General features: G+C 47.4%; 3 protein-coding genes across 6 annotated transcripts; 1 reads left to right on the forward strand and 2 right to left on the reverse strand.

The window, feature by feature from the left end:
* Positions 1-2,111: 2,111 nt before the first annotated feature.
* sbk3 (SH3 domain binding kinase family, member 3) lies at positions 2,112-7,561 on the reverse strand. Its single transcript, XM_011605853.2, has 4 exons — positions 5,284-7,561; positions 3,942-4,089; positions 3,648-3,850; positions 2,112-3,184 (listed from the first exon to the last, which is right to left on the reverse strand). The coding sequence occupies exons 1-4, from the start codon at positions 5,287-5,289 to the stop codon at positions 2,411-2,413; spliced, it is 1,131 nt and encodes a 376-aa protein (XP_011604155.1). The 5' UTR covers positions 5,290-7,561; the 3' UTR covers positions 2,112-2,410.
* A 2,978-nt stretch (positions 7,562-10,539) lies between these two features.
* On the forward strand, positions 10,540-20,201 carry epn1a (epsin 1a). 4 transcript variants are annotated; one of them, XM_011605852.2, is made up of 13 exons: positions 10,540-10,683; positions 13,152-13,271; positions 13,362-13,463; positions 13,687-13,845; positions 14,375-14,503; positions 14,771-14,891; positions 14,969-15,126; positions 15,294-15,365; positions 16,396-16,479; positions 16,576-16,861; positions 17,399-17,563; positions 17,836-18,078; positions 18,473-20,201. In XM_011605852.2, exons 3-13 carry the CDS (start codon positions 13,395-13,397, stop codon positions 18,937-18,939), a joined length of 1,953 nt encoding a protein of 650 aa, XP_011604154.2. In that variant the 5' UTR covers positions 10,540-10,683; positions 13,152-13,271; positions 13,362-13,394; the 3' UTR covers positions 18,940-20,201. The 4 variants fall into 4 exon arrangements, with proteins under 4 accessions (XP_011604154.2, XP_003966294.2, XP_029694188.1 ...); XM_029838328.1 differs by lacking the exon at positions 10,540-10,683 and adding an exon at positions 11,182-11,392; XM_029838327.1 differs by lacking the exon at positions 10,540-10,683 and adding an exon at positions 11,425-13,068.
* On the reverse strand, positions 20,106-23,967 carry foxj2 (forkhead box J2). Its single transcript, XM_029838329.1, has 10 exons — positions 23,727-23,967; positions 23,098-23,442; positions 22,939-23,013; positions 22,770-22,868; positions 22,212-22,334; positions 21,730-22,138; positions 21,269-21,421; positions 21,068-21,169; positions 20,562-20,867; positions 20,106-20,476 (listed from the first exon to the last, which is right to left on the reverse strand). The coding sequence occupies exons 2-10, from the start codon at positions 23,419-23,421 to the stop codon at positions 20,364-20,366; spliced, it is 1,704 nt and encodes a 567-aa protein (XP_029694189.1). The 5' UTR covers positions 23,422-23,442; positions 23,727-23,967; the 3' UTR covers positions 20,106-20,363.
* Positions 23,968-24,172: the final 205 nt, after the last annotated feature.

Raw genomic sequence — 24,172 nt, forward strand, 5'->3', positions numbered from 1 at the left:
CTCACTACTGACCTGGAAAAATCTAATGTTGCTAATTAGTGCTTCTCACTCTCCAAGTGATAATCTGAGACTCAGCCATGGCTGCAAAGACTATCAATTATCAGAGGTTCAGGACAGACCCAAAAATCTCCCACTTACCTTTAGATATACTTTAAAACAGTCCAAAAATAATTACTAATTTTTTAATAAGGAGCGAGATTCGTATGTACATTATACAAATACTAGATACTTGCATAAATAGTGTCCATTAATGGCTGCTAGACTGCTGCTCTACAGTGGCTCAGTGCAAACGTATAAATATATCACCAGCCAGATCCACTGGGCTGGACGTAGTTTGGATTTTTTTGTCTTTAAATTTTTATTTTTCACACTGGACACAATCCAGTGACTTTTTAGTGCTGCCTGAGAGTTTTGACCCCCCCCATGTGGTGCCAAAACATGGTGAAATGAACACGCTGTACTTTGCTCTTCATCAACCTGGCTAACGTTGTCATCCTATCTTCAAACCCCCATGACAAATTATTAACTTAAAAAAATAAAATTCACTGTTAAAGATTACACTTGTGGTTCATTAAGGACAAGCCGTCCTCACACTGTCCCCGTTTCTCCTGTCCCCGCTGTCTTCATGGATCTCAAACCAGATTTACACCTGCATTAGCATCTTCGTGTTGGCGCTCCATTGTCTCTGAGGTCCGGCACCATGTGTCACCGTTTGTCAGGCTCCCTCCACCCACAGAGTCACATGAGCATTTGCCTCCAAAAGAGTTTCAACTAAAACACCGTCAAGCTAAAGCTAATCGGGAATAAATTAAACTGAGACAACTGAGCAGAGGGGTCGTGAGAAGAGCCACACCAGGGAAAATCAATCAGCGATTGGCCGTCGATAAAAAGAAAGCAGAGACGTGGGAGATATCAGGGAAGATGGGTCGCCATGTTCTCTCAGATTGTGCTGTTAAAGGCCTGCGGGCGCCAAGGCGGCCTGACTTCAGCATTTGGAGGGCTACAGAGTGCAGATAGTCAGAGCGAGGTGATGATGTGCATGGTGTGTAAATAGATGGTCCTGGGGTCTATTTTTAAATCCATCTGGAGTGGCCCTTGGCCGGGTTTAGCACCGGCCCAAGTCGCATACGCACGCACTCGCCCTGCATGTTAGCAGCTCGCTACCACAAGGAAGTGATTCCAGAAATTCAAATATTGTGCATTTTACCTCACACGGGTGGTTCAGGATGTGTTGGGCAATGCGGTTTTCCTTCCTTCCTTAAGATGCTGCTAATGACATATCTGGGATGGCTGCTGGGAATTGGCTGTCAGCCCAAATACTGCTCTTTCATTTTTCAGCCAGTTGCTGTCCTCTGCAACAGAAGTAGGACAATATGGAGGGCAACCGGCGTGCGGAGGGTTCAACGAATCAACGAATCAGTCAAAGCCGTGCACGAGGATTACAGACTGATGGTATCAATCGATCGGTCCAGGGAACAGGCTGATGCGGAGCACAGTGGCTCACACGGTCTCAGTATCAGACAATCAGCGCAGATCCCACCGGCATCGCTATCGGGTTGTATTGTTCAGTCCAATTTTAGATGTGCTTCATGTGTTCTGCAGCACCTGTTGCTTCACCACGTCAAATGCGCCGCATCTTTCCACGGAAAGATTTCCCGACAGTGTTTATGGAGATTTAGAGTCACCAGCGACTATTTTTACAGGACCGAATTGATCACTCACCATTACAGGAGGAACGTTTAGAACGTTTGTCCCTCGATTCCATGTGTTTCCATCCTGTTTTTGTCACCTTTCTAAATGCCAAAATTATGCTAAATTCTTTCTGAAAATGTAACATTAACTGGATAGTTTACCACACTGCAATTCCTCTTTAAAGAGTTATAATGTTTTCTCTCCCGTTACAATTCATCCCATACTTATCTGATTTATGTAAGCATCAAAGAAGTTTTGGCTGTTTTAAATGATTGAAGGTCACGAGTGTCTGCCGTTAAACTTATATCGATTATAACAGCAACAGCGAATAATCGGCACATGTTTAACTGCAGACACTCTGATTAATTGTGTAATAAAAGACAAATCGGCATCATATTAATTAGAAATGTTCAGTGAAATCAGTCCTCTGTCAGGAGAACATTTTTATTTGATTTATTTATTCAGTTCAATTCAAAAGAACATTTTAAAACACTTTTCATCACAACTTTTAGTTTCAAACATCAGCTTTCTTTTATTTTCGTCTTCCTTCAGACACACATGAACACATATAAAGTACACTATTAACCAGCAAGGATGTTTATAAAAATAGGAAATTACAGCACCTTGTAGAATGTAACTAATAGATCTAAATGTCATCAAAAATAACATTTCAACATAATGTCAAACATGAGAAGTCCTGCTAAAAACCCAACAAAGTTCATCTTTCCCCTCTTCCCTCCCTCGCCGGTTCTTCGGCCACTCCCGCCTCCTCCCGTATCTTCTTGGCCTCTCTCTCGGCTTCCTCTGCCTTCCTCTTTTCCTCCCGCTCGGTCTCCATCAGCCAGGGGCCCCCCAGGTAGCTCAGGATCTCCTCGGGGCTTCCTCTGTGTTTGGGCTCTGGGTGGAGCAGCTCCTTGAAAAGAGTCATCACCAGTGGGCTGAGGCCCGCAAACTGGGAAGGAGGGGGGTTGTCCCTTAGGTTTTCCTCCATTTCCGTGTAAGTGTTTATCTGTTCATCGACACGTTCTCCATCATTCCCCTTTTTCCCCCTCTCAGCCTCGCGGTTGAACCATTTCTCGTATCTACGGTAGCCGCGGTCCTCATGGGTGCTCTCCTCCCACGGGAAGCAGCCAGTCAAGAGGCAGTAGACCAGAACGCCAAGCGCCCAGCTGTCAATGCAGGGCTCCACTGTTATCCAAATGTCCTCCATCTCCTCATCAGTCCCACAGTTCCCCCGTTGCTCTCCTGCCTCTTTTGCAGGTTCCACTTCCGGGGTGCAGAAGGGCGACTCGTACCACACGGCCCGGACGGTGGAGCCGATGGCCCGGGTGAGGCCGAAGTCGCCCAGCTTGACCCAGCGACAGGAACTGTCGCACAGGAAGATGTTCTCGGGTTTGATGTCACGATGGACGAAGCCTAGCGAGTGAAGATGCGTGACGGCGCCACTCAGCTGGGCCATCACCCTCTGGACGCACTCTTCATCCACGCCGACCTGAGGAAGACAGAGCCTGCGTCACATTAGGGAACTGGAACGCAGACTGGAAATTTCCCCGTTGCTTCACATTGTCCCAGTCTAATCAGCGAGAGCAGAGCGCACTTTTCCATATCCGTGCACTGTGCACAGCTGTGTTACTGGCACAGATATGGAAGACGGGGGGAGCTGGAACCTTTATCAAACAACAGCTGTAGGATTTTCCATTAAACACCTATTGGAAAGTCACTGTGGCCTAAAGCAGCTTTCTCAGCATTGCATGAGCAAATCCATCTGCCAGGGCACAAACCTTTAAAGGCTTAAAAGTGCGAACAAAAAAAACTTCACCACGCACGTGGATGTGGCGTGGCGTTCCCGTTTAAACTGTGGTCCTGTTGAAAACACTGTCAAGTGTCTGCTATGCTAGCTTGGCCGCACCATGCCTGGCATGAACGCTTTCACCCCTCAAATCCGCCAAACTGACCTCTGACACGATCACACTGTAGAGGTCACCGTAGAGACCCGCTTGCTGGGCGAAGACATAGTAGGACGGCGTGGAAAAGAAAATGCCGAGGGCCCGTGTCAGAGATGGGTGGGTGCAGTAGGAAAGAGAGAGGTTGTATTCACGCAGGAAGGAGGCGAGCGAGGTGGACAGGCGAGGGAAAAACTTCAGCGCCATCGGCGTTCCTAATGGGAATGACAACGAATATTGTATTCTGCTGATTACATATGGAAAAAGATGAAGACGCAATATGCAGTGGATAGAAAACAGACCAACCTCTCTTTTTATGCACCGCTAACATGACTTTCCCATAGGTCCCTTCTCCGAGTAGCTTCACCAGCTGAAAGTGCTCAGATATGTTCAGGCTCTGCATGGACTGCGCCGTCAAGAAACACTGCTCATCGAGCTCCTCCGCCGCTGCAGTCTGCGTAAAAAAACCCACATATCAGGTCCCCGTAAGGCCCCGTCGAGCAGGCGTTTGTGTGCGGTCCCTGAAAGATGATAAAAACCTGCACGGGAGTGCACACACGTCCTGAGACGGTGTCATTTTGTGATTCCGTTTGCTGGCGGCTTCATTGGTATCAAGTGAGAGGTGATCTACGGTGTGACTGCCATGTGTTCATAGCAATTATGAATAATTACAACTGATTGAACCTTATGGGAAGCGTTTGTCTTTTTGGAAAATTGGAGATAAGCTTCCATGCACGCCACATTTTAGCGTTTCATTTATAGGAAATCGAAAAAATTGAGGTCACAGGTGATACTCAACCTTTTATAACAAGTTATACAGTTAAAAGGTCTCAGGTTTGAGTTGTTCCTCAACAACGAAACAGGAATCTGACGCGCAGCCAAAAATAAGACGGCAGGTTTCGACCAGTTTGAGTGTTCTCAGCACAAATGTGACGTTGACAGCTCTGTTTAAAATAGAGCTGATGATGGGCTGCTGCAACATAGAAGGAACACTTGGGATGGATGGATGCAGGTTTTAACCCAGTGCTGTCTATATAATTGCTAACATCTGGATTAAAAACCCCTTTCATTCTTGCCTGGTAGCTCACGGGGAGATCATTATCAGCTCTACATTGAACTTTTCTGAGATAAATAAGTGTAATTATTTATGCTTGGAGGAAATGCAGACGTTTTGTTGAGCCACAGGCCGAGGGGTTAATTAATAACTCTAGTAATTAATCCTGACACATGCATCCCAGTCATTTCCAGCGCGGAACGTTTTGATATTTGCCCTGTAAACCGAGGCGAAATACTATTTAATCCTCAATTAGCAAATGACAGAGAGCAGCAAGTGGATTGGAGATTGTCGAGAGCTCCACAGGAACAGAAGTGATTATCAAGGTTGAAGTCAGTGACCAAGTGTTTAAAGGCTGAAAGTCTAGAATAGGAAATATCTGTTAATGCATTTGTAGAATACCTGTCTATCATGTGACCACAGCTGTAAGAACATCTTGCCATATTGCTATACAGCCCACCACACACTCCCAAATGTGCACAAACACTTTTGCATGTAAAGGAAAAAGTTGCGTTCCATTTTTTTATATATATTTTTTTGCTCCGTTACAAATAACCAAGTGTGCACGTGAGTCGAATGCAGGGCCGTACTTACGGTCATTTTACTGATCAGTTGCTTCGTCTCACTTCAGTTAATCTCAGGTCTTTTCAGCATCTGAAGCCTTCAGACCAGGTGCTGCCAGAAGCTTCTGTGCTGGAACTCAACTTCCTTCTCCAGGCTGCTAATTTTGCTTCGTCTTAGCTCCCACAGTTCCTTACAGCAACGGCTGCTTTATAGTGGAGCCCAATAGATGTTCGCTGGAGATCAGGATATTAGCTGGGTGCTGCACTCTCTCCCTCTCTTTTCCTGTTCTTGTGCCAACTGTCTGTCTGTCTGTCTGTCTCTCTGCCCGTCAGGTGTTATTCTGGCAATTATGCACAAACCAGCTACGAGGCATGACAAACTTCTCCTCCCCCCCCCCGTGTTGATATCCCACAGTTTCCAATCTGTCAGTCAGCCCGCTCACATTAACCCGTCGCTCGCCACCTCCCCGCTCCTCAGCTGCCACAAAGGCCCTTCCTCCCTCTCCTCTTTCCATTTCTCCGGCACTTTCTCACCCTCTCGGCCAGCCCGAGTCGGTGAATTCCATCCACAGTGTGGGATTCCTCATGTAATCAGCAGGTATGCCGGAATGCTTGGAACAGGCCAACGAGCTGTACCGGTGATCCCCCAATCTGCCTGGGATTACAGGGTACACTTAAGTAAACCGTGACCCTTTGGTTGTGCGATTTCACCGTAAATTCCGACATGTTCTCCTAACTGTCCTATTGTCAGACGTGCCCGAGGTCCGTTATCATCTGCGGGACTCTCATCTGTTCTTTTCCTCATCACCATGGCCATTCCCATCCGCCACTCTCTCCTCATAAAACGTCTTTAATCTCTCCAAGTGCACGTTACAGCACAGCCTGGCATACCCAACAGCTGAACCTTTGCCTTGCAAAGCACCTTCACCTCCCTGGCCGTCTACATGCCAGCTCCGTTTCCCACTTAACACAGGCCCCCAGGTCCGACCTCCCCCGCACCCCCCGGGGCCTCGACGCCCTCCTTCTCTTTCTGCTCGCTGGGGTGGATTTCCCCTGGTATTACACACTACAAGACTATTATTGCCCCACCACACTGTCCGTTATGTAACGCAAACACTGGCTGCTGTCACAACGGTCTGTTTCCTCCTCGGGTTACTAACACCGCGCAGGTCATGCGGCTGGCCGGGAATCAACAACTAATATCTGTGTCCAGGTTTGTGCCGGCGCTTTAGGGTGCTCGGGGCCTCTGCTATGACAACCTCCACCCCCACAACACGCCTGTCGTCCTTCTCTTCTCAGAGAGGGTTCATTCTCTGTCGGTTCCACTTGACCGGCGTTTGAAACGTGGACACGACTGAAGATTAAGCGACGCCGGTGCAAAGTGGGCCGTGCACGTACGCACGTACGTGTGGAGGTTCGCCGTTTCGCTCGGGACAGTTTCGCTGACTGTCACTGACGAGTTATGAAAGGCTCATATTTGGGTTTGGTTACACGACTCTTTGAGCGGGCCAACACGGACATCGATTGCAGGCGATGAAAGAAAAGAGCGTCTAACGTTTCCTGGAAGCGTCACGTGGAATCAGAATTTGAAGTTTGAAGAAGTTAAATTTCATGCCGCAAATGTTGCGCTAGAGTCTTGTTTAATGCGGGGAAACCTTTTATTTACGGCGGCGAAATTCCCTGCAAAGAAGCGAATGAATTACAAGATAATTAAAGGGCACTATAAAGGTATATCTAAAGGTATCTCTATAGGGGAGGTTCAGACACAGCAGAACAGGAAGGTCAAAGTAAGCTTTTAGTTGTGTGTTGGGATTTTGAGTTCTCTCCCCTCGTCCTCCATCGTGTTCTTTCCCTGCAGTGTTCCGCTCATCACCATAAAAATCTGGTCCTCGTTCCATAATTCCATCTCATTGAGTCGTGCATTTTTCTCCTGCAATCTGTTTCCCTGCGTGCCTTTTTTTCCCCCAGCAGCGTTAGCTGTTAATTTGGCCTTTAAGCAGCTAACGTGCCTTTGTTCTTTTTTCCACTGCCTCACTGCTTCCTCAGCCATCCCGGGTTCTTGGAGCGCTGACCAATTCGTGGCTCGCCTGCCTTCTACCACCCGCTGGTCGTCAAAGTTCCATCGTTTGGGTTTTTATTAAAGACTGATTTACAAATGTTCCAGGTTTCGTCTCCGTCATTTTCCGATCCAGAGTTTGAAACCGTAACACTTTGCCTTCTCGGTCTCTTCTTCAGCACGTCTAGTGCACAGCGAAGGTACGGTTACACACAGTCACAACTGCAGACTCACACTGCAGACTTCTACTGATTCGCTTCATCTCACTTGTTCCATATTGAGCAACTGTTGCCAGGCAATGAAAGAATGTCATTGTTGGAAGTGCCCGGCAACAAAGACAATATTTTTGTTCACATCACTGCTTGCAATACAAGCAGGTTTATCTGAAGAAATGTTTGCACACCAGTATGTTAGGAAGTGGTCTGGTCAACTCTTACGCTCTACAAATAAGCTCATTCACACAGTGAATAGAATTAATCCGTTTCAATTTACATTGATAATGATCACAACAAAGGGGAGAGGATACATCAGAGCCTCCGTTTCTGGGTTTCATTTCCGCTGCTCTTCTGTACGGACCTTATCCTGGTTTGATTTACTTTTAATGTGTGTGTTTAATGTCTAATGAACTCTTCACATCTCTCAGAACCTCATTTTACTGCCATTGGCCCTATTTCCCTTCTAAACACCTTCTCTGTTTCTGGGGCAGCTGTTTTCTCTGGCATTCGGAATCGTCTCCGCCTGATCACACACAGTAAGTGTCCAATTTGGGAAGATGAGCTACATCAGTGCATCAAAGCGGCCCAGGCTGGATCTGCCTTTGGCCTTTCAACGATCAATGATTGTTCACACATCAAAGGGGCGTTGAATCAAAGCAAGATGAGTGTTACATGTTGCCTTGTATTACAACCGCAGTCAATCTCAGGGATCTCGGTCTTGGGTATCAATAGAATCACGTGCACACGTTTGCGGGGCTTTAAAGACACTCATCATTGTACAGTAAGTTTAGGGGTCAATATGTATTTCATATTAGGGATGAAAGGTGATATTAGAACAGGTTTTGAAGAGGATATTTCACATCAAAGGAAGGTTCATTTGTATCCTGTCAGTTCTTATGTCAGTTCTTATGTTGATCCAGGGATTCCTGATCCTTTCTTGATCATCAGTTCAAGGACCATATTTCAGGCAGGAAATGAAAAACAAAAAAACACAACCCGGAAAGTTACAGTGACTAACCTCTTGAAGCGAGATGCGATTCTGTTTTGTGGGGCAAATTTGCAGCAGATTTGCACCGGTCAGAGCATATGTTTCACATTTACGCGACGCTTAAATATGCAGCCAGTTTGGACACAAAACCATTGGGTCCATTAGCAATTGCTCCAGTGCCAAAGTTTAGACGACGAGATTTGATTCAAGGGGGAATTTTAACACGGTCCAATCTATTTTAAAACCTTCACACCCTTCTGGCATCACAATCTCAAACATTTAGTACTCAGATTATTAGGTCTTAGGCTTGGTATGATTCTTTTTAAAAGGAGATTCAATCATCACGTTGACTAAAACCATGTTTGCTTCTGATTACATTATAGGATGCAGAAATAACAGCAACAGCAGATCATTACGATGAAACAATAGAGATAAGTTACAGCGACACAAGTTGTCTGTATAATTGAATTAGGATATAGTTTTATTTCAAGTTAAATCAATGAAAGAAGCAATGGAAACTTTGTGGATTAGATTTACTAAAGACTGATTCTGTTCTCAGACGTATTTTCCAGGTTAACTGGCGCCTCTGTGCGCCGACCAGCCTTCTATGTGGCTTCTAACATCGAGGAAATACGGCACAATTCTGATGTAACCGCACCTGTTAAAGTGGATTTAAAGCTTGTCATAATAGCCTGCCTTTCTTTGTGTATCTCCACGAGATTAGTGTTTCCAAGGCAGTGCAGCAGTGCATTACAGTAACAGTTTGTTTTGATGGTGCTGCCTCATTTCCTCCCCCGTCCATGGACAGAAGGCAGAGATAAAAGGATAAAGTGATACGGGACAAAGGGGGGAGCTTAGAACATACGCTGTACACATGCCAACTCTCTGTGTGGCTCTGCTCTGAGGCTCATCATGTTTTATTTAGGGTTCCAAAGCTTTGACACTCTTGCGCCTGCACTTTTTCCCCGAGTTAGCTCAATCATGCCCCTTTGTGGCTCCCGTTTTGCATTACAGGACTTATGAAGCTCATGTTGAATTTTTACGATGGCATTGAATAATAGTTAGTGTAAAAAAAAAAAAAACATTTCTCAAGCTATTTTTATGTAAGAGGAAGCCATAATTCCTGACGTGGCTGCAATGCAGTTCTTTCAGGTCAAAAGCAAGGAAGCTTAGAACTGCTCAATGTATGACTTTGAAAATGAGTTCAAGTTTAAGTTATTAATTTTATTGGATTTGATGTTGTTTGCTGAAAACAGCTAAAGATGTCCAGCACTATTAATGTTGTATAGGCCTAAATATTTTAGCTGCAACGTTACCGCCGCCCTGCTGGCCTCTTGACTTTCTCTTAACTAAATAAATGTTTTGTGGTTGGATTTTAATGAAAATGACAGGAAATGTTGATAGTTGGCCAAGTTAGATCCCATTAAATTTTGGTGATTCTACATCTAGGTGCATCACAATACGAGCTGCATTTGCTGAGTGCTCTGTCTGTAGTTCAAGATTCAAGAGTACTTTATTGATCCCTTTAGGGGGTGTCCACCAGGGAAATTAGCATCTCCAAAGATCTACAAGCATCTACAAAATTTCCCACCACCATTACACCCCATTAAACCTATTAAAGATAATAAAAATATAATAAAATAAGAAATAAAATAGAATAAATTAAATAGAATATGAATATAAATATAAAACTATAAAAATGTTCCAGTTCTCCTGTTGGCCCTCCTCCTGAGTTACTGATAAAATAGTATTTCTTAATCCCTGCAGTCACACTTTATATTAAAGGGAGGCGCTGCAGAACTGTTTTATATTAACCTATCAGTGCCATTGAAATTAATACATAAGCGCTTGTAACTATTTTGCTGGGTGCTTTTCATGGCTTATTTAATATCTAGCGCTCATATTCAATTTTAAAAAATGGTTTCGAACTGCAAAATAAAACCAAAACCTTTAAGGTGCTTTCCGTTTGTGTCATTAAAACGTGGCCTCTTTTATAGCCCTCCTTCACTTTGACGCCTTCATTTTACAGATGAAAGTAGAAAGAGTTGATCAATTATTCATGACGCTACTCCCATCCCAGCAAAACAAAGCTGGAGGGGGTGCGGTCTTTCTGCCAGCCCAGAACGGAAGCGGAAATTCGGCCATCTCCTCGTACATTCAGGCTGGTACAGGGTCAGTATTTCTCACTTGCTTTGGCTGTTTTTTGGCGCACTGTTGTCGTTGTTCCGTGTGCACTTTCGGCTTTTTGACTCAATTCTGGGGGATCTCTGCTCTTCCGGAGCCGAGCGTGTTCTCATTGACGCCGGGCCTGTTGCCAGCGGCGAACTAAATAGCCGCTGCTAACGGCTAACCGATGCTACCCTGGCTAGTCTTGCAACACAGCACCAAGTGTTGTGTTTTTGGTGCTCAAACTGTCAGGGAAGCTTGACATTTCTTTCGGACCGTCCGGGTCGGTGTCGTGACGCCGACACAAGTCTTGTTCCGCTATCCCCCTTCCTGTCGGCTTGACCCGCGCTCTTCTCAAACTTAGCCCTGTTTATACTTTGGGCAGACTTGCCCAAACCTGGCCAAGTGCTCCGAATAGCTCCGCGGACACCGAGGAAGTTTCCGCCAGCCTCGTTATTCGACTGACGGTAAAGGCCAATGTCAGGTTCCCGTAAAGGTTCTTGCTCACGGACGGGAGCCCCGTCTCGACCTTGCTAAAGCGCCTTTTGCTGTCTGAAACAGCCGGCGTGACACGTCTGGGTCAGATGGTCGTTTATCGGGGCTAACTCGGCTAACAGCTAATCTGGCCAGGAAAAGCGTGTGGACGAACAACGATTGTTAACCTTATCTGTCGGCATCTGAACTGGGTGGGGATGTTGACTGCAACTTTATGCCGGTAAGAGGACGCCTGAGTCACCGTTAGACGAGGTTTCGACTCTCCGTTCCTGCAGCAGTTTGTGTCAAACTTGTGAGTCTTGTCTTGATGAACAGGTGCAGATGTGGGTGAAACAGCTGTCTGCGGATTTTCCCCCGTGGTCGTGAGCGTTTGTGCACGTTACTGCAGCTCGGTTATTAAAGATAAATGGACAGGTCTGAACTTTGGCACTTCGGTGATTGCGCAATGTTTAGTTGTGCAACATGTGTTAGTGCGACCTACAAATTTAAACATCCCACTTGCAAATGTGCATAAAAATGCTCTTGGTTTGGGCTGGTAGGGCGGCCTGTTGACTAGAATCTAGTAATATGATGCACATGCTGATAAAAGAGAGACAATATGAGCATATTGGAATGTAGGCTGATATTATAAAGGTGATACACTTGTGTGTCTTCATGACATTTGTTAAGAATAAAAAAGTTTTGTGTATGTCAACCATCTGTGAGTTTAGATGGAATTAATGCTCAGGATTGAAAGCAGAGACTAGGGCAATTAAATCTTTTCGATTAATCTTTTACTAATGGGCAATTAGAGATGAATCATTAATATTCGTGCTTCCATAAAATGTCCTTGAGAGAAGGGTGAGTTATTATTTATTCCTGGAAGAATCTCAAATCCAACAATCGTCTTTGGACAGGTTAGAGGTTGAGAGTTTAACTGCTGGAGAGGGAAGGCGGCGCCTGCGGGATCCGATCCAAACTGACACTGTCTTCTTCAACACCAATGTGCTTCAGTGGCAGCGGCGTGCAGCCGAGCTGTCTTGACCATTTTGCATATCTGATCATTTCCGCCCGCTGTGTATCCCAGCGCCATAATGGTCATTTGTGCATCAGCCTCAACTCCACTTAACGGCGTTGAAATGATACATCATTGATGTGCTCGTTTAATTAATAGTCTCCACGCCACACTTGGCCTTGACCGCCTCGTGCTAACGTCTGCGTCTACGGCAGGCGTGGACAGTTGGCCGACGTCTCCCCGCCACCCGTGGTCGGGGGTTTCTTTCCTTGTCTCGTTTCCTGGGTGACGTGCCCAGCGAGTGGTCCAGACCTGCTGATGATGAGGATGATGATAAAGGACGCGTCGTATCAGCAGCGGCCTTTCAGCACAACACAAACAATGCTCAGCAATGTTCCGTGCGCGCCATTCTATGGACAGTAACGGGGAGGATCAGCCTGGGATAATACCATATGCAGACGCCACTGCGTGTGAAGCATAACGGATTAGTCATGTACCGTTGGAATGTTTTCAGCCCCTCTTCTTTTTCATGTTTGCCACGTGACGCGTCGCAGCCATTTGCTCTGAATCTTGTTCACAGAACCAGACAGCGTGGGTCAAATGAAGCGGAAATGGAACTTTTTAACCTTAACTCCGCAGGCACCTCTCATCTCCGTTCCAGTTTCACCCTCTCAGCGGAGCCTGGTGCTGCCGCAGGATGCTGGGGGGGGGGGGGACAGGTTAGGGATGACCTTGAGGAAGTCTGCTTTCATTCTGGGGTGTTGTGTGTGTATCGATGGGAGATGATTAGAGTCAGCTCAGGTTGTAGGAGGCTGGGCTGGGAAGTTCTTGGTTCAAGGATCCGGCGTGGTGGGGGGGTGATGTTCGTCATACCTGCTGGACTGATGTTCAGTCTGGTCTGGGTGGGAATTTTGTTCTTTGATTGCTTATTTCCTCCTCGTGGAGATGCAGCCGATTCTTAACGTCCATGTCGCTCCTCCTGCAGCATCCATCCCCTGAGGCCTGACATATGCGACCCAATGTTGCCACAGGAAGCAACAGATGAACAGAGACGCATCACTTCCTGAATGAAAGACCCCCACTCTGCCTCATTCTTGTGTAACAGGTGGGCGTGACAGATTTTTAGCATCCCGTTCTCGTTTGTCCTTGAGCTTTGGTTGTGTTTTAAAACCCTTCCTCTCTGTCCGCCCATCAGATCGCATCAGAACCCGACGGCCAGACCGTTGCCATGTCGACTTCATCGCTACGGCGACAAGTAAAGAACATCGTCCACAATTACTCGGAGGCTGAAATCAAGGTTGTGTTTTGCTCGGCTTAATTGGATTTTCAACACCCCCGCTCTCATTTGTCTGTGATTTAAAAGCCGTCCCCGCGTCCTTCAGCATACCTGACGGCTGCTGATAACGTGATATTTATTTTCTACGGCCCCCAGCGCCCTCCCCCGTGATACAGACGGGCTGGTCTCAATGACTTTGACGTGTTAACCCGTGTCTTGGTTAACGCTGTGTGTCGATCCCAAGGTTAGAGAGGCGACGTCCAATGACCCATGGGGCCCCAGCAGCTCTCTGATGTCAGAGATTGCCGACCTCACTTACAATGTTGTGGCCTTCTCAGAAATCATGAGCATGGTGTGGAAGCGCCTCAATGACCACGGCAAGAACTGGAGACACGTGTACAAGGTTGGTGTGTTGATTCAGGCCTAATTACCTCGATTTGTATTTTCTCCTCTTTGGTGATTGAAAAGAGGCGTTTACATAATTGTGATTCTTGAAAATGGTGTTTCGTCTCAAGTTTTGTTTTCTGTTTGATTTTATTGAGTTCTTATCTAATCGGGCCATCCTTCAGTACCTTTAAACACCATGTTAGTTTAGTTTATGACATTCGGTTATTAAACTGCCAAGATGACAAAGTCTAATGCAACCTCTGACATCAACAAGGTTATGAATTATTTTCAGAATTAGTTTAAAGTTTTCATTACTTGCTAAGGTAATTTGGGGTTTTTCCTAATGGATCTACCAGTATTTATCAGCTTCAGGTCCCCCCATATGAGCCTGGTCCTGCTCAAGGTTTCTTCCTGTTAAAGGGGAGTTTTTCCTGCCACTGTTGCTTGTTGGGGGTCAGGCCCTGGGATTCTGGAAAGGGCCTAGAGACAATTTTGATTGTTAAAGACGCTACATAAATAAAGACTGATTTAAAACCTCTCCACAGGCTATGACCCTTATGGAATACCTGATCAAGACCGGTTCAGAACGCGTTGCTCAGCAATGCCGGGAAAACATTTACGCAGTCCAGACCCTCAAGGATTTTCAGTACATAGACCGGGACGGCAAAGACCAGGTACACAAACACACCCATGTATTTAAAAAGAAAAAATAATGTCCACAAGCAGGGAATACAGGCAGACTAGAGTAAACATACAAAGCACATTTGTCATTGCTTACTTAAGCAGATTCCTCACGTTCAGCACAGTCCTACAGGAAGGATTTATGGATTGTTGCTAGCTAAATGTGTGTTTAACACTCTGTGTGTGTGTGTGTGTGTGTGTCTGTGTGTGCACTTATGTCCGTCACTTAATTAAGGAGTAAATAAAGTGTATATTTCCAGGGGGTGAATGTGCGAGAAAAAGCCAAACAGCTGGTTACACTTCTGAAAGATGAAGAGAGACTAAGAGAGGAGAGGATCCACGCCCTCAAAACCAAAGAGAAGATGGCACAGACCTCTAGTGGTGAGACCAGCGCCCAGCATGTTTTTCTCTAATGATCCGGCAGCGCTTCACGTTGGTTCTGTTGGTTCCTTCCCTAGCCTCCTCAGCTCCTTCAGCGCCCAGCATCGGGGGCAGCCTGTCCGCGGGTTCCCAATCAGGAGGTGCAGACCCCGATCAGGCCTGGCCACAGAGCTCTGGAGAGGAAGATCTGCAGCTCCAGCTGGCTTTGGCTATGAGTAAAGAGGAAGCAGAGCAGGTAACGTGGACAGGAAGGGTTCTGCCAGATTACCGCTCTCTTAGATTTGGATTAAAGCGTAACACCATAAAGTTTTTCCATGCGTACAGAAAAGGATATCACAGGCTTTTTGTTTCTGAATGTACAGCTAGCTTTGCTCTCACTTTGTAATGCCTGACCTCCCCCAGACTAGCATGGACACTTTGGAGGATGCAGAGGTCCGCTATGCTATGACACTCAGCAAAGAGCTGCAGCAAAAGGTCAGGGGCAGAGTGTGTGCCCACGTGACTTCCCAGCCAGCCATGAATCTGTCTGTCTGTCGATTTTAACTTCTGAAGCACGCGTCGAGTTGTCATCCTTCAAGGAAAATCATACCTAACATGCCATTTTGATCAAGACAAATTTGCTTCAGTTTGAATAATTCCTTTCTTTTCGTTCAGAAAACTGTATGAGGGCTGCACAATATCAGGAAAACCCAACATCGTTGAGGTTTATTGCACTGATCATCTAAAATAAAAACCATGTTGGTGTTTATTTCACTCCTGTAGCTTCTACAGGTGCTCGAACGTCTAACTCACTCAGATCCCGTCTGATTGGCCAAATGCTCTTGTATAAAACTCATGTGGCCGTTGGAATATCAGCATTTATTACAGATCAGGCCACTGATTGTGATATATTGTGCAGCCCTCGTATATTATCTGTTATCATCTGCAGCAGTGGGTTCGATCTGAACAGTGTCCAATCACAGTCCAACGATACATTTAACTGGAGCCTTAAATGTGTCTGAAATTGACGAATGTTTGGTTAAATTCAACTTTATAAGGACTGATTATCCTTCTCTGCTCTTCTCTTTTTTTAATGGCATGCCTGCAGAATGAGTAGCGACTCCTCTTTCTTATCTTTTACAAATTTCCTCTTTTGAAACATCCGTGTATTGTGTTCTCTAATAAGGGAAATGATTTGTGCCTGTGTCAGCAGCGTCCTTCTCTTAGTCACACGTGTGTCCACCATAGTTTGTAATAATCACCCAGTTTTGACAAAGATAATTGGTCCTTGAGCAGAGAGGTTTACTGTTTGGAAACCATCTTGGGACATTTTTATGTTCTCATTTTCTCCCTGAAGAGTTCCCAGAAAGTTAGAATGAAGTGATTTTCTTACGATCACGATTATTTTCAGTCAGAAGACATTTCTAAAATTGCAGTCTGCCCCCGGTCACATGTATGTGTGGCTCATTATTATCCCCGAGTCAGGTGACAAGGCGGTTGCTGACGGCGTCTCTGTAATTGGCAGGAAGAGCGGCTGCGCAGGGGCGACGACCTGAGACTGCAGATGGCCATCGAAGAGAGCAAGAGGGAGAAGCTGAAGCCTGAGGAGGTACGTGTGAACCTCGGCCCCCTCCCCGGTCTCTGAGGTCCGCCTTGACATCATGGCCTCAGTCTGTATAAATATTGATGTCTATTATTTTGACAGGGGGCTTTGATGGAACTAAGCGCCGTCGACCCCTGGGGGGCCCCTGCCTCAGCTGCCACTGCAGGCTCTGCTGGTCCCTCTCCTCCACCCATGGTAGCGGCCCCTGGGGTATCGGGTCCTTGGGGAACAGCTTCCACAGACCCATGGGGGGTAGCGTCTCCCACATCTCCTAATAGCACGGACCCCTGGGGTGGGGGAGCCCCGCCGCCCTCTGTAGCTCCCCCACCAGACCCCTGGGGGGAGACTAACAACGCAGTAAACAACGTGGACCCCTGGGGAAGCTCAGGTAAACGAATTCTGCAGCCAGTCGGGTTTTTGGGAACGTGCTCATCACCTCATATGTGGAAGGAACCGGACGCGGCTCGTGGACCTGCTCCTCACCCCACCGGCCCATTCTCTGTAAATTTCCACATCACGTGTTGACCATCATGCTCTCAAATCATTCCGTGCACGCTCACATGCTTCCGTTTTGTCACGACAAAAGCAAGCATGCTGAATGTATGAATGTGTTCTCCCTGTCTGAACCGCGGATGTTTTTATCCTCTCGTTTTTACCCAGGACCGAGTCGCTACCACAGCTCTCGTCTGACACCCCCTGGATTGCTAATTTTCATCTCTCCTTTATCTCCTTAAGCCACAGCGATTAAAACGGCCAAATCAGAACGTTGTAGAGAAAAAGCAGCTCTGCTCTCAGCTTTCAGTTTGATTCGATTGAGGTCGAGGAGAGAATCCCAGCCCAGCTTCCTGTTCCCTCCATTTTTTTTGTGAATTGTACTCGTGAAGTGTTGTGTTAACCCTCCCCTGCATCTCCCCCTCCCCTGTAGCTGTGACCCCCCCCAGTGCCGACCCTTGGGGGCCCCCCGTGCCACCCAGCACAACTTCTTCGGGGGGCCCAGTAGACCCCTGGGCGAGAGACGGGCCTGTCCCCGCCTCTGACCCTGTCACCTCCGACATCTGGAGTGGCACCGCCAAACACACTAACGGCACAGGTACATTCCCATTTCACCCATTACGGATTCACCAATACTCAGGTGCTGGTTCTGCTCCTGTGATGGGGAATTGCCAGAGCAAACTGGTGTATCCACCATCGTCTCCGATTTCACCCTCCTCTGTGTCTGCATCATTAATGTCAGTGTTGTCGTCTTTGAGGAGACTTTCATTTACATCTGTTTGATGTCTGACGAGTACTTTAAGTGTCATTTCCTCCGTTTCTGCAAATGTATAGTTATATTATCCATCAGCTATTCTTTCTATTCTTTAGGAGACCCAGAGCGGTGGGAGTCACCAGCACTGGGCTGCGACAGCTCGGGCTCGCCAGTGCCCTTTGACCTTTCATCACTCGGTTCCTCGCTTCCTGTTCGTAAGACTCCAGAGTCCTTCCTCGGCCCCAATGCGGCCCTAGTGGATCTGGATTCCTTGGTGTCGTCTAAACCCAAACCAAAACAGCCTCCACCTCCTTCCATCTCTACATCTTCAACTAACAACCCCTTTCTCCAGAACACCGGTCAGTCCAAACTGCTTCCTTCTTTACTTCATTAATCAGAATCTGGCATCTACTAAAACGAGCTACCTTCGGTTTCATCCGGTGTTTCGGCCTCCGCATTATAGAATGTGTTGGCATGGGATATTGTCCTGGAAAGGTTCCAGTCTCCACGCACCACATCACAAATCAACACTTAGAGCCTAAATCTGATCCACTGCCACCTTGCCATCAGACCCTGACTGACAACAAACAGAAATAATTGATTTCTGATCAGTGGGCGGGCCAACTGAGTCCTCTCAACTAAAGCCTCGATAGCCAGCCTTCCCAAGGAAGAGGAAAAATGTCTAGGAAAGGGTGTGAAACGGGATAATACATAGCTGGAGTAACTGTGATTGTGTTCGCCTTTGGCCTGCAGGTTCCTCTCCAGCCCCTGGTATGGCGGTAACTCCGGGCAGCACCATCTCAAGTAGAGGGGTTTCTCCGACACCTGCTTCCTCCAACCCTTTCGGCGTGGCTCCGTCCATGACCTCCATCTCACCACAGCCCTCATCACTTGGTCTGAGCGGCCTCCGCTCCAGTCCCGTGCCTCCCAATCCCATGTTGAGCCTGGTGCAACCCGGAATGGGCCTGAGCCCAATGAATGTGGGTATGGGGGCTCCAGGAATGAGCCTGGGCATGATGCAGGCCAGCCCCATGGGCATCCCCTACAGCGGGCACTCGCCTCTGGCTCCCGCAGGCTCGTCTCTGTTGGGGCCTGGAGTTGCAGTGCCCCCCCAGCCTATTTTGGGCATGCCTGCTGGAGCAGGAGGGATGATGGGAGCGGGAGGATCAATGGGAGGCGCAACGACGACAGGAGCGGGCACCAACCCGTTTCTTCTTTGAGGAAGTGTCACCACTACTTTGCCCACTTGTTTCAAGTCATACCTGCTGCCCACATCAACCAACACCCCCGCCCCCCCCCCCCCCCGCCCCCAATACAGTGTGTCTGAAAAGAAAAGAAAAAACATCGACATCTCTATATTTAAAGAAAAGAAAAGAAAATCTAAAAAAAAAAATGCTTTTCTGTTCCTCAGAAGCATTATTTCATTTCCTTTCATTTCAGTTGGGCTGTTTGTGGGTGGGAAATAGAGATCTATTTATTTTTGTTTAAATTCCATTTTGTTCTGTATTGTTCTTCATGTGGTGTTTCTCAGTGCTGTCTTGCGATGAAGGTGAGCTTCTGTCACGTGCGTTTACTCTAACAGTCCTGCACGAGCGAACGCGGCCACAATCGGGCGGAGGAGAGCAACGTTATGACCTCTCCCTCCGTCGCTCCCCCTCGTGAGCTTGAATGAAGATTTCTTTTTTAACAAACTCCAGACTGAGACATGAACTGACAAACCCGCATTAACATTTCAGACATAAGGTGGTCAACTCTTTCACTTTAATTTAATTGAATGTTAAGTGTAATTTATTCTATTATTTTCAAATTTTTGGGAAACAATAAACAAGGAGGATCACTCGATGCCATTTAAATCAAATCCTTTTTTTTTTTTTCTCCCCTTGATTTGTTGTAGAAATGTAAGACGAGCTGTGACATCTGACAAATGTTTGTCTAAATGTGTGTGAATGAGCACTTGAGTATGAACCAATGCAGATGCCGTTTTCTCCGTATATCTATCAGTGCGTCTTCATTTTTTGTGTTTGATCTTATTTCGGCCGCTCGAAGTGGAAGAAATGGAGCCCATTACTGTTTTTAACAATTTTCACACGTATGAAGACAATGTAGTGAGGATTGGAATGGAGGTTTTATCAAGGACACACATAGTTGCCAATTTTATTTCTTTTTAAATCAGCATTTTCCAATCACATTTCAACCGGGACGCCTGGTCAACAGGAGCGCCACTGTGTGATCCGTCACACCCTGGAGGACACGGACATGCTGCTGCTTTTAAAAACGGTTCACCAAACGAAAGGAAAAGGAGACGGACTTGGCAATGTGCTTCATGCTGTTCTTTTAATTTACTTTCATTGTTTTATATCAAGAAAAATCTTTTATTTGGTAAGGCTGAATCGTGTGGTGATGACTGAACATTCACATTTGAAAAGCGCAATGGAGAAAAAGAATTAAAAGGAATTTATGAAATAAAAGTAAAACACAGGAAGCGGGTTTGCCTTTTGTGATGTGTGCTCAATCACAGTCCTGCTGAGGAGTTATTCATATTCATATTTCTCTGCACCTTTTCGCTGCCTTGGACAGGAAACGTTTATGTTGCTGTAGTCAAAGAAACCAAAGAGAGAAGAGCAAAGGAGCATCTCTGCAGGGGTTAACAAACCAGAGAGTCCCAGTCGAAGTCGTCCTGGAACTCCTCGCTGTTGCTGTGCAGGTTCTTTAATGGAGGGCGTTGCCGCGGCGCCATAGGCTGCGGATGCATCCCGGCTGAGATGTGGGAAAAGTCTCGTTACGTAAAAGGCAACTAAAAATCCCCCAAGATAAGAGAGAAACAATGAAGTCCAGATCTTACCAGGCTGTGTCAGCTGCGGCCTCTGAAGTCCTTGGATCTGTAGAGGCCTGCGTGGAGGCTGTGCTAAAGGGGAGTAGGGCAGGGGGGAGGGGTGGGTGAGGCTCGCCAGGGTAGGAGGGGGGTTGCTGGTGTACTGTGGGGACTGCAGGGAGTAGGGGGCACCGGCAGGTAATGGAGAGTTACTGGCAGAGTTGATCATGCCCCTCTGAGTGAAGAAGCGATTCAGAGAGTCACAGAGGGAAGTGAAGAGCGCCGGGTCCAGGGCCCAGTCGCAGAGCTCGGCCTGCCGCATGCTCTCCAGCAGCTCTGCAGACAGGATATATGGACAAGGACAGGCTCATTTGCTCTGACATTTAGACACCGCGCAGCCTGGACGGTCCATCAAACACACACATGCAGGCAGGCAGGCAGGCAGAGTTCTGGTAGAGTCTGGAACTAAAACCAGAACCGAAAACCAAGAAATGGTGAAGATTCCATTTTTGCACGTGGACTCTCACACAACTGACCAGGATATCCGGAGAGATCGATGTTGGCCCAGTCCAGATTGCTGGCGATCCGGAAGCTCTCCTTTAAGGAACCTGGGTTACTGAACCAATCGGGCGGCACCGCTGCAGCAAAGGAAGTGGAGAACCGGTGAATATCTCCAGTTGTAGGAGCTTCATTGGGAAAACACTGATGTGGAGCCGGTGAAGCGGCGTGAGACTCACTGCAGTGCGGAGGTCGTTCCGTGTCAGAGGGGGGTGCAGGGGCGGCGCCGGCCGCGGGCGGCGCAGGTACCGGATGAGGAGACATGGGCGGCAGAGTGGGAGTGTGAAGAGGGGTCGTGTCATTGTTTGGAACCGCTAAAGGAGCAACGTCGGCTGGACAGAACAGAGAGAGAGAGAGTCGCTCAGCAGAGCTGTAGATGTAAACTTACTGCATATAAATGGAATATTGATACAACATCTTAAAGTGACACTTATGACAATGTAATTACCCTTAAAAAATACAGTCATTCTATTTCCTGTCACAACTCACTAGATAGTGTGAACTTTCATGTCTTAAGAACATGCTATAACACGTTTATAATGGCTTATTTGTGGGGAGTTTACACTATCACTGATGGGCGAACTAATTAAAAAAGGCTTATAATTATATATTAACCGAAGGACAGAGGCAGGTTACTCACACTGCGAGCCTCCTCTTTCTCGCACGGTCTTGATGAACGTTTTAAAAGAGGCGTACAAGTCTGGCAAATTCAGCTCGTCGAAGGTGAAACGGAGCGGAAGGTCAGAGAAAGAGCTGGACAGAACCACTGAAGGGGCGCCGGCGGTCGGAGGGGCGACGGACACGGATGGAGGAGACGGTCCTGACGCGGTGCAGACAGGCGCCAAGGAGTAGGTAGGAAGAGGCGAGGGCCCCGTGTGTGCTGGGTACGGATGAGGGGCTCCAGAGGATACACCAGAGGCTGCCGAGACAGGTGTGAGAGGGCGGGAAAGAGAGTCGAAGGAGGACATGGGGGCAGCAGGTGGGAGTCCAGCAGAAGCTGAGGCGACAGGAAGAGTCGACAGCGAGCTTGGGATGTAAGGTGACGGTTGCTGTGGGGGGGAAGGAGACTTTAATACCACAAATATCTCTGTGCCTTAAAGAGGAAGTTAGACGGGACGCTACCTTGCACGGGGGAGGAGAGAGGGAGGGAGACAAGGTCGACGGGCTGGTGTGAACGAGCTGGTGCCCTGCGTGGGAGGTCCCTTGTGGGTGATGAAGGGAGGCTTCTGCGGATGCTCGTGTCCCCTGCAACAGCACAGAGTTACTGGGGACGTCTGCAGGAGTGACTGAGTGTCCCAGACTTTGGTGCAAATTTGCATCAGTAACGTCCAACAGCAACATTAAATGTCTCCTGTGCGCTCAGTTATTTTAGTTTAAATGTTTCTTGGGGGAAAGTTTTGAAGGCCAAACCTTGTTTAAAGTTCAGAAACAGTTAAAGAGACTCCAGATTGTCTTATTCGTGGCATTATGGCAGCATTGTGGTGCGTTCGGAGCCACTTTGGGTAGTGAGGAGACTTTAATGATGTCTGTAAAACCAGTTGGATCAGTCAGACCTTCTGCTGATCTTGTCTAATTTGTTCATTGCTGTCTTTTTAAATATTTGCACATAAAGTGGTGATTTGGGTCACTGAGATTGGAGAAACTCTGGAGGCACATTCAAGATAACGGTCAACAACATACCGGTACATCTTTTCTCTTTTCTTCGTCCTCTGGGAAAGGACGCTTGGCAGCTCTCACTGGACTGACCTCTGGGGGTCCGTCCATCGTCCAATAGGAGCCCTACAGCACAGGACAGGATTCTAAGATTTAAGCTTCAAACCATGTATTTAGAGGATGAGAAGGTCGTCACCTTGCCGGGGTCGTTCTGTGGCCGTGGAACTTTCCGGAAGCATTTATTCAGAGAAAGGTTGTGCCGAATGGAATTCTGGAAAAGACAGAATCTTAAATAAAGAACTAGTTTGATGACCTAGCGCAGGTTGGCTGTCACGTTACGGTCAGTAAATCCTACTTTCCACCCTCGTCCAGCTCGGCTGTAGTAGGGGAAGGTGTCGCTGATCCAGGTGTAGATGTCGTTCAGACTCAACTTCCTCTCAGGTGCAGCTGCTATCGCCATGGCGATGAGCGTGGCGTAGCTGTGGGGAGGTTTGCCTTTGGAGCTGGAGGAGGAGGGGTCAGGCACCGAGGGTAGAATGTCTCCTCTCTCCCTCCCTCTGTCTTTTTTTCTGTCCCTCTCCCCCGAACGTCTTCGCTCTCTCCCCGAGCGCAGGCTGCTGATTCCCAGCTGAGGCAGCCAGTCCATACTGGTGAGACTGGAGTCCAAGTTAGAGGACATTGCTTTCTTTTTTCCTTCGATCTGTGGGATCAGGACAGCAGACATTGCATCAAAGCACCCTTCACGTATCGTTTACTTGGGACACTTGTCAAAGATATGGCAAATCCTGCTGCTGAGGGTTCTTTTGGAGCCGTCTCACAATATCTGCCAGTGTGCTTGTGCACGTCCAGGCAGCGTCACTCACACACAGGAGCAGAGACGCCAGCCGTCCTGCACCGTCTGGTTAGATTGATAACTAACAATGGCATGGATGTCACAATAAAAACAGCCTTCCACATTCGTTAAGAGCCAAAACAGCAACTTACTTTTGCTCTCGGTGGTCACCCGAGGCCCGAGGCCTTGGAGTCAGTTAATATTTGATGTTGTCATCAGCTGTGCACAACTGCAGCCAAAGCGCGGCCCATCTCCCCCCCCGGGGCCGTCTCTTCAGCATGTCGGCGTCCGCCAGGCCTCCATTCAGACCCGCGCTTGGCGAAAGTTTGTGTAACTTTGGAGGAATATACACAGAAACTTATCGGACAGCTTCCTTTTTCTCTCTCTCCCTCCCTCCTTCCCCTCCCTTCCTGGATATGCCACAATGACATCACTCACTCCTCCCCCTCTGTGAGCTCAGGCTCTTGCACCCGCCTCTGGATTCTATTCCCACCTCTTTCCCTCTCAGGTTCCTGCATTCATGTGGGCTTTTTGGGGCAACAACAACAAAAAAAAAACATAACCCGCCCCATGAAAACAGTTGCAGAGAGAGTTGTGA

This window comes from Takifugu rubripes, chromosome 7 (genome assembly GCF_901000725.2).
Source record: "Takifugu rubripes chromosome 7, fTakRub1.2, whole genome shotgun sequence".
NCBI lineage: Eukaryota > Metazoa > Chordata > Actinopteri > Tetraodontiformes > Tetraodontidae > Takifugu > Takifugu rubripes.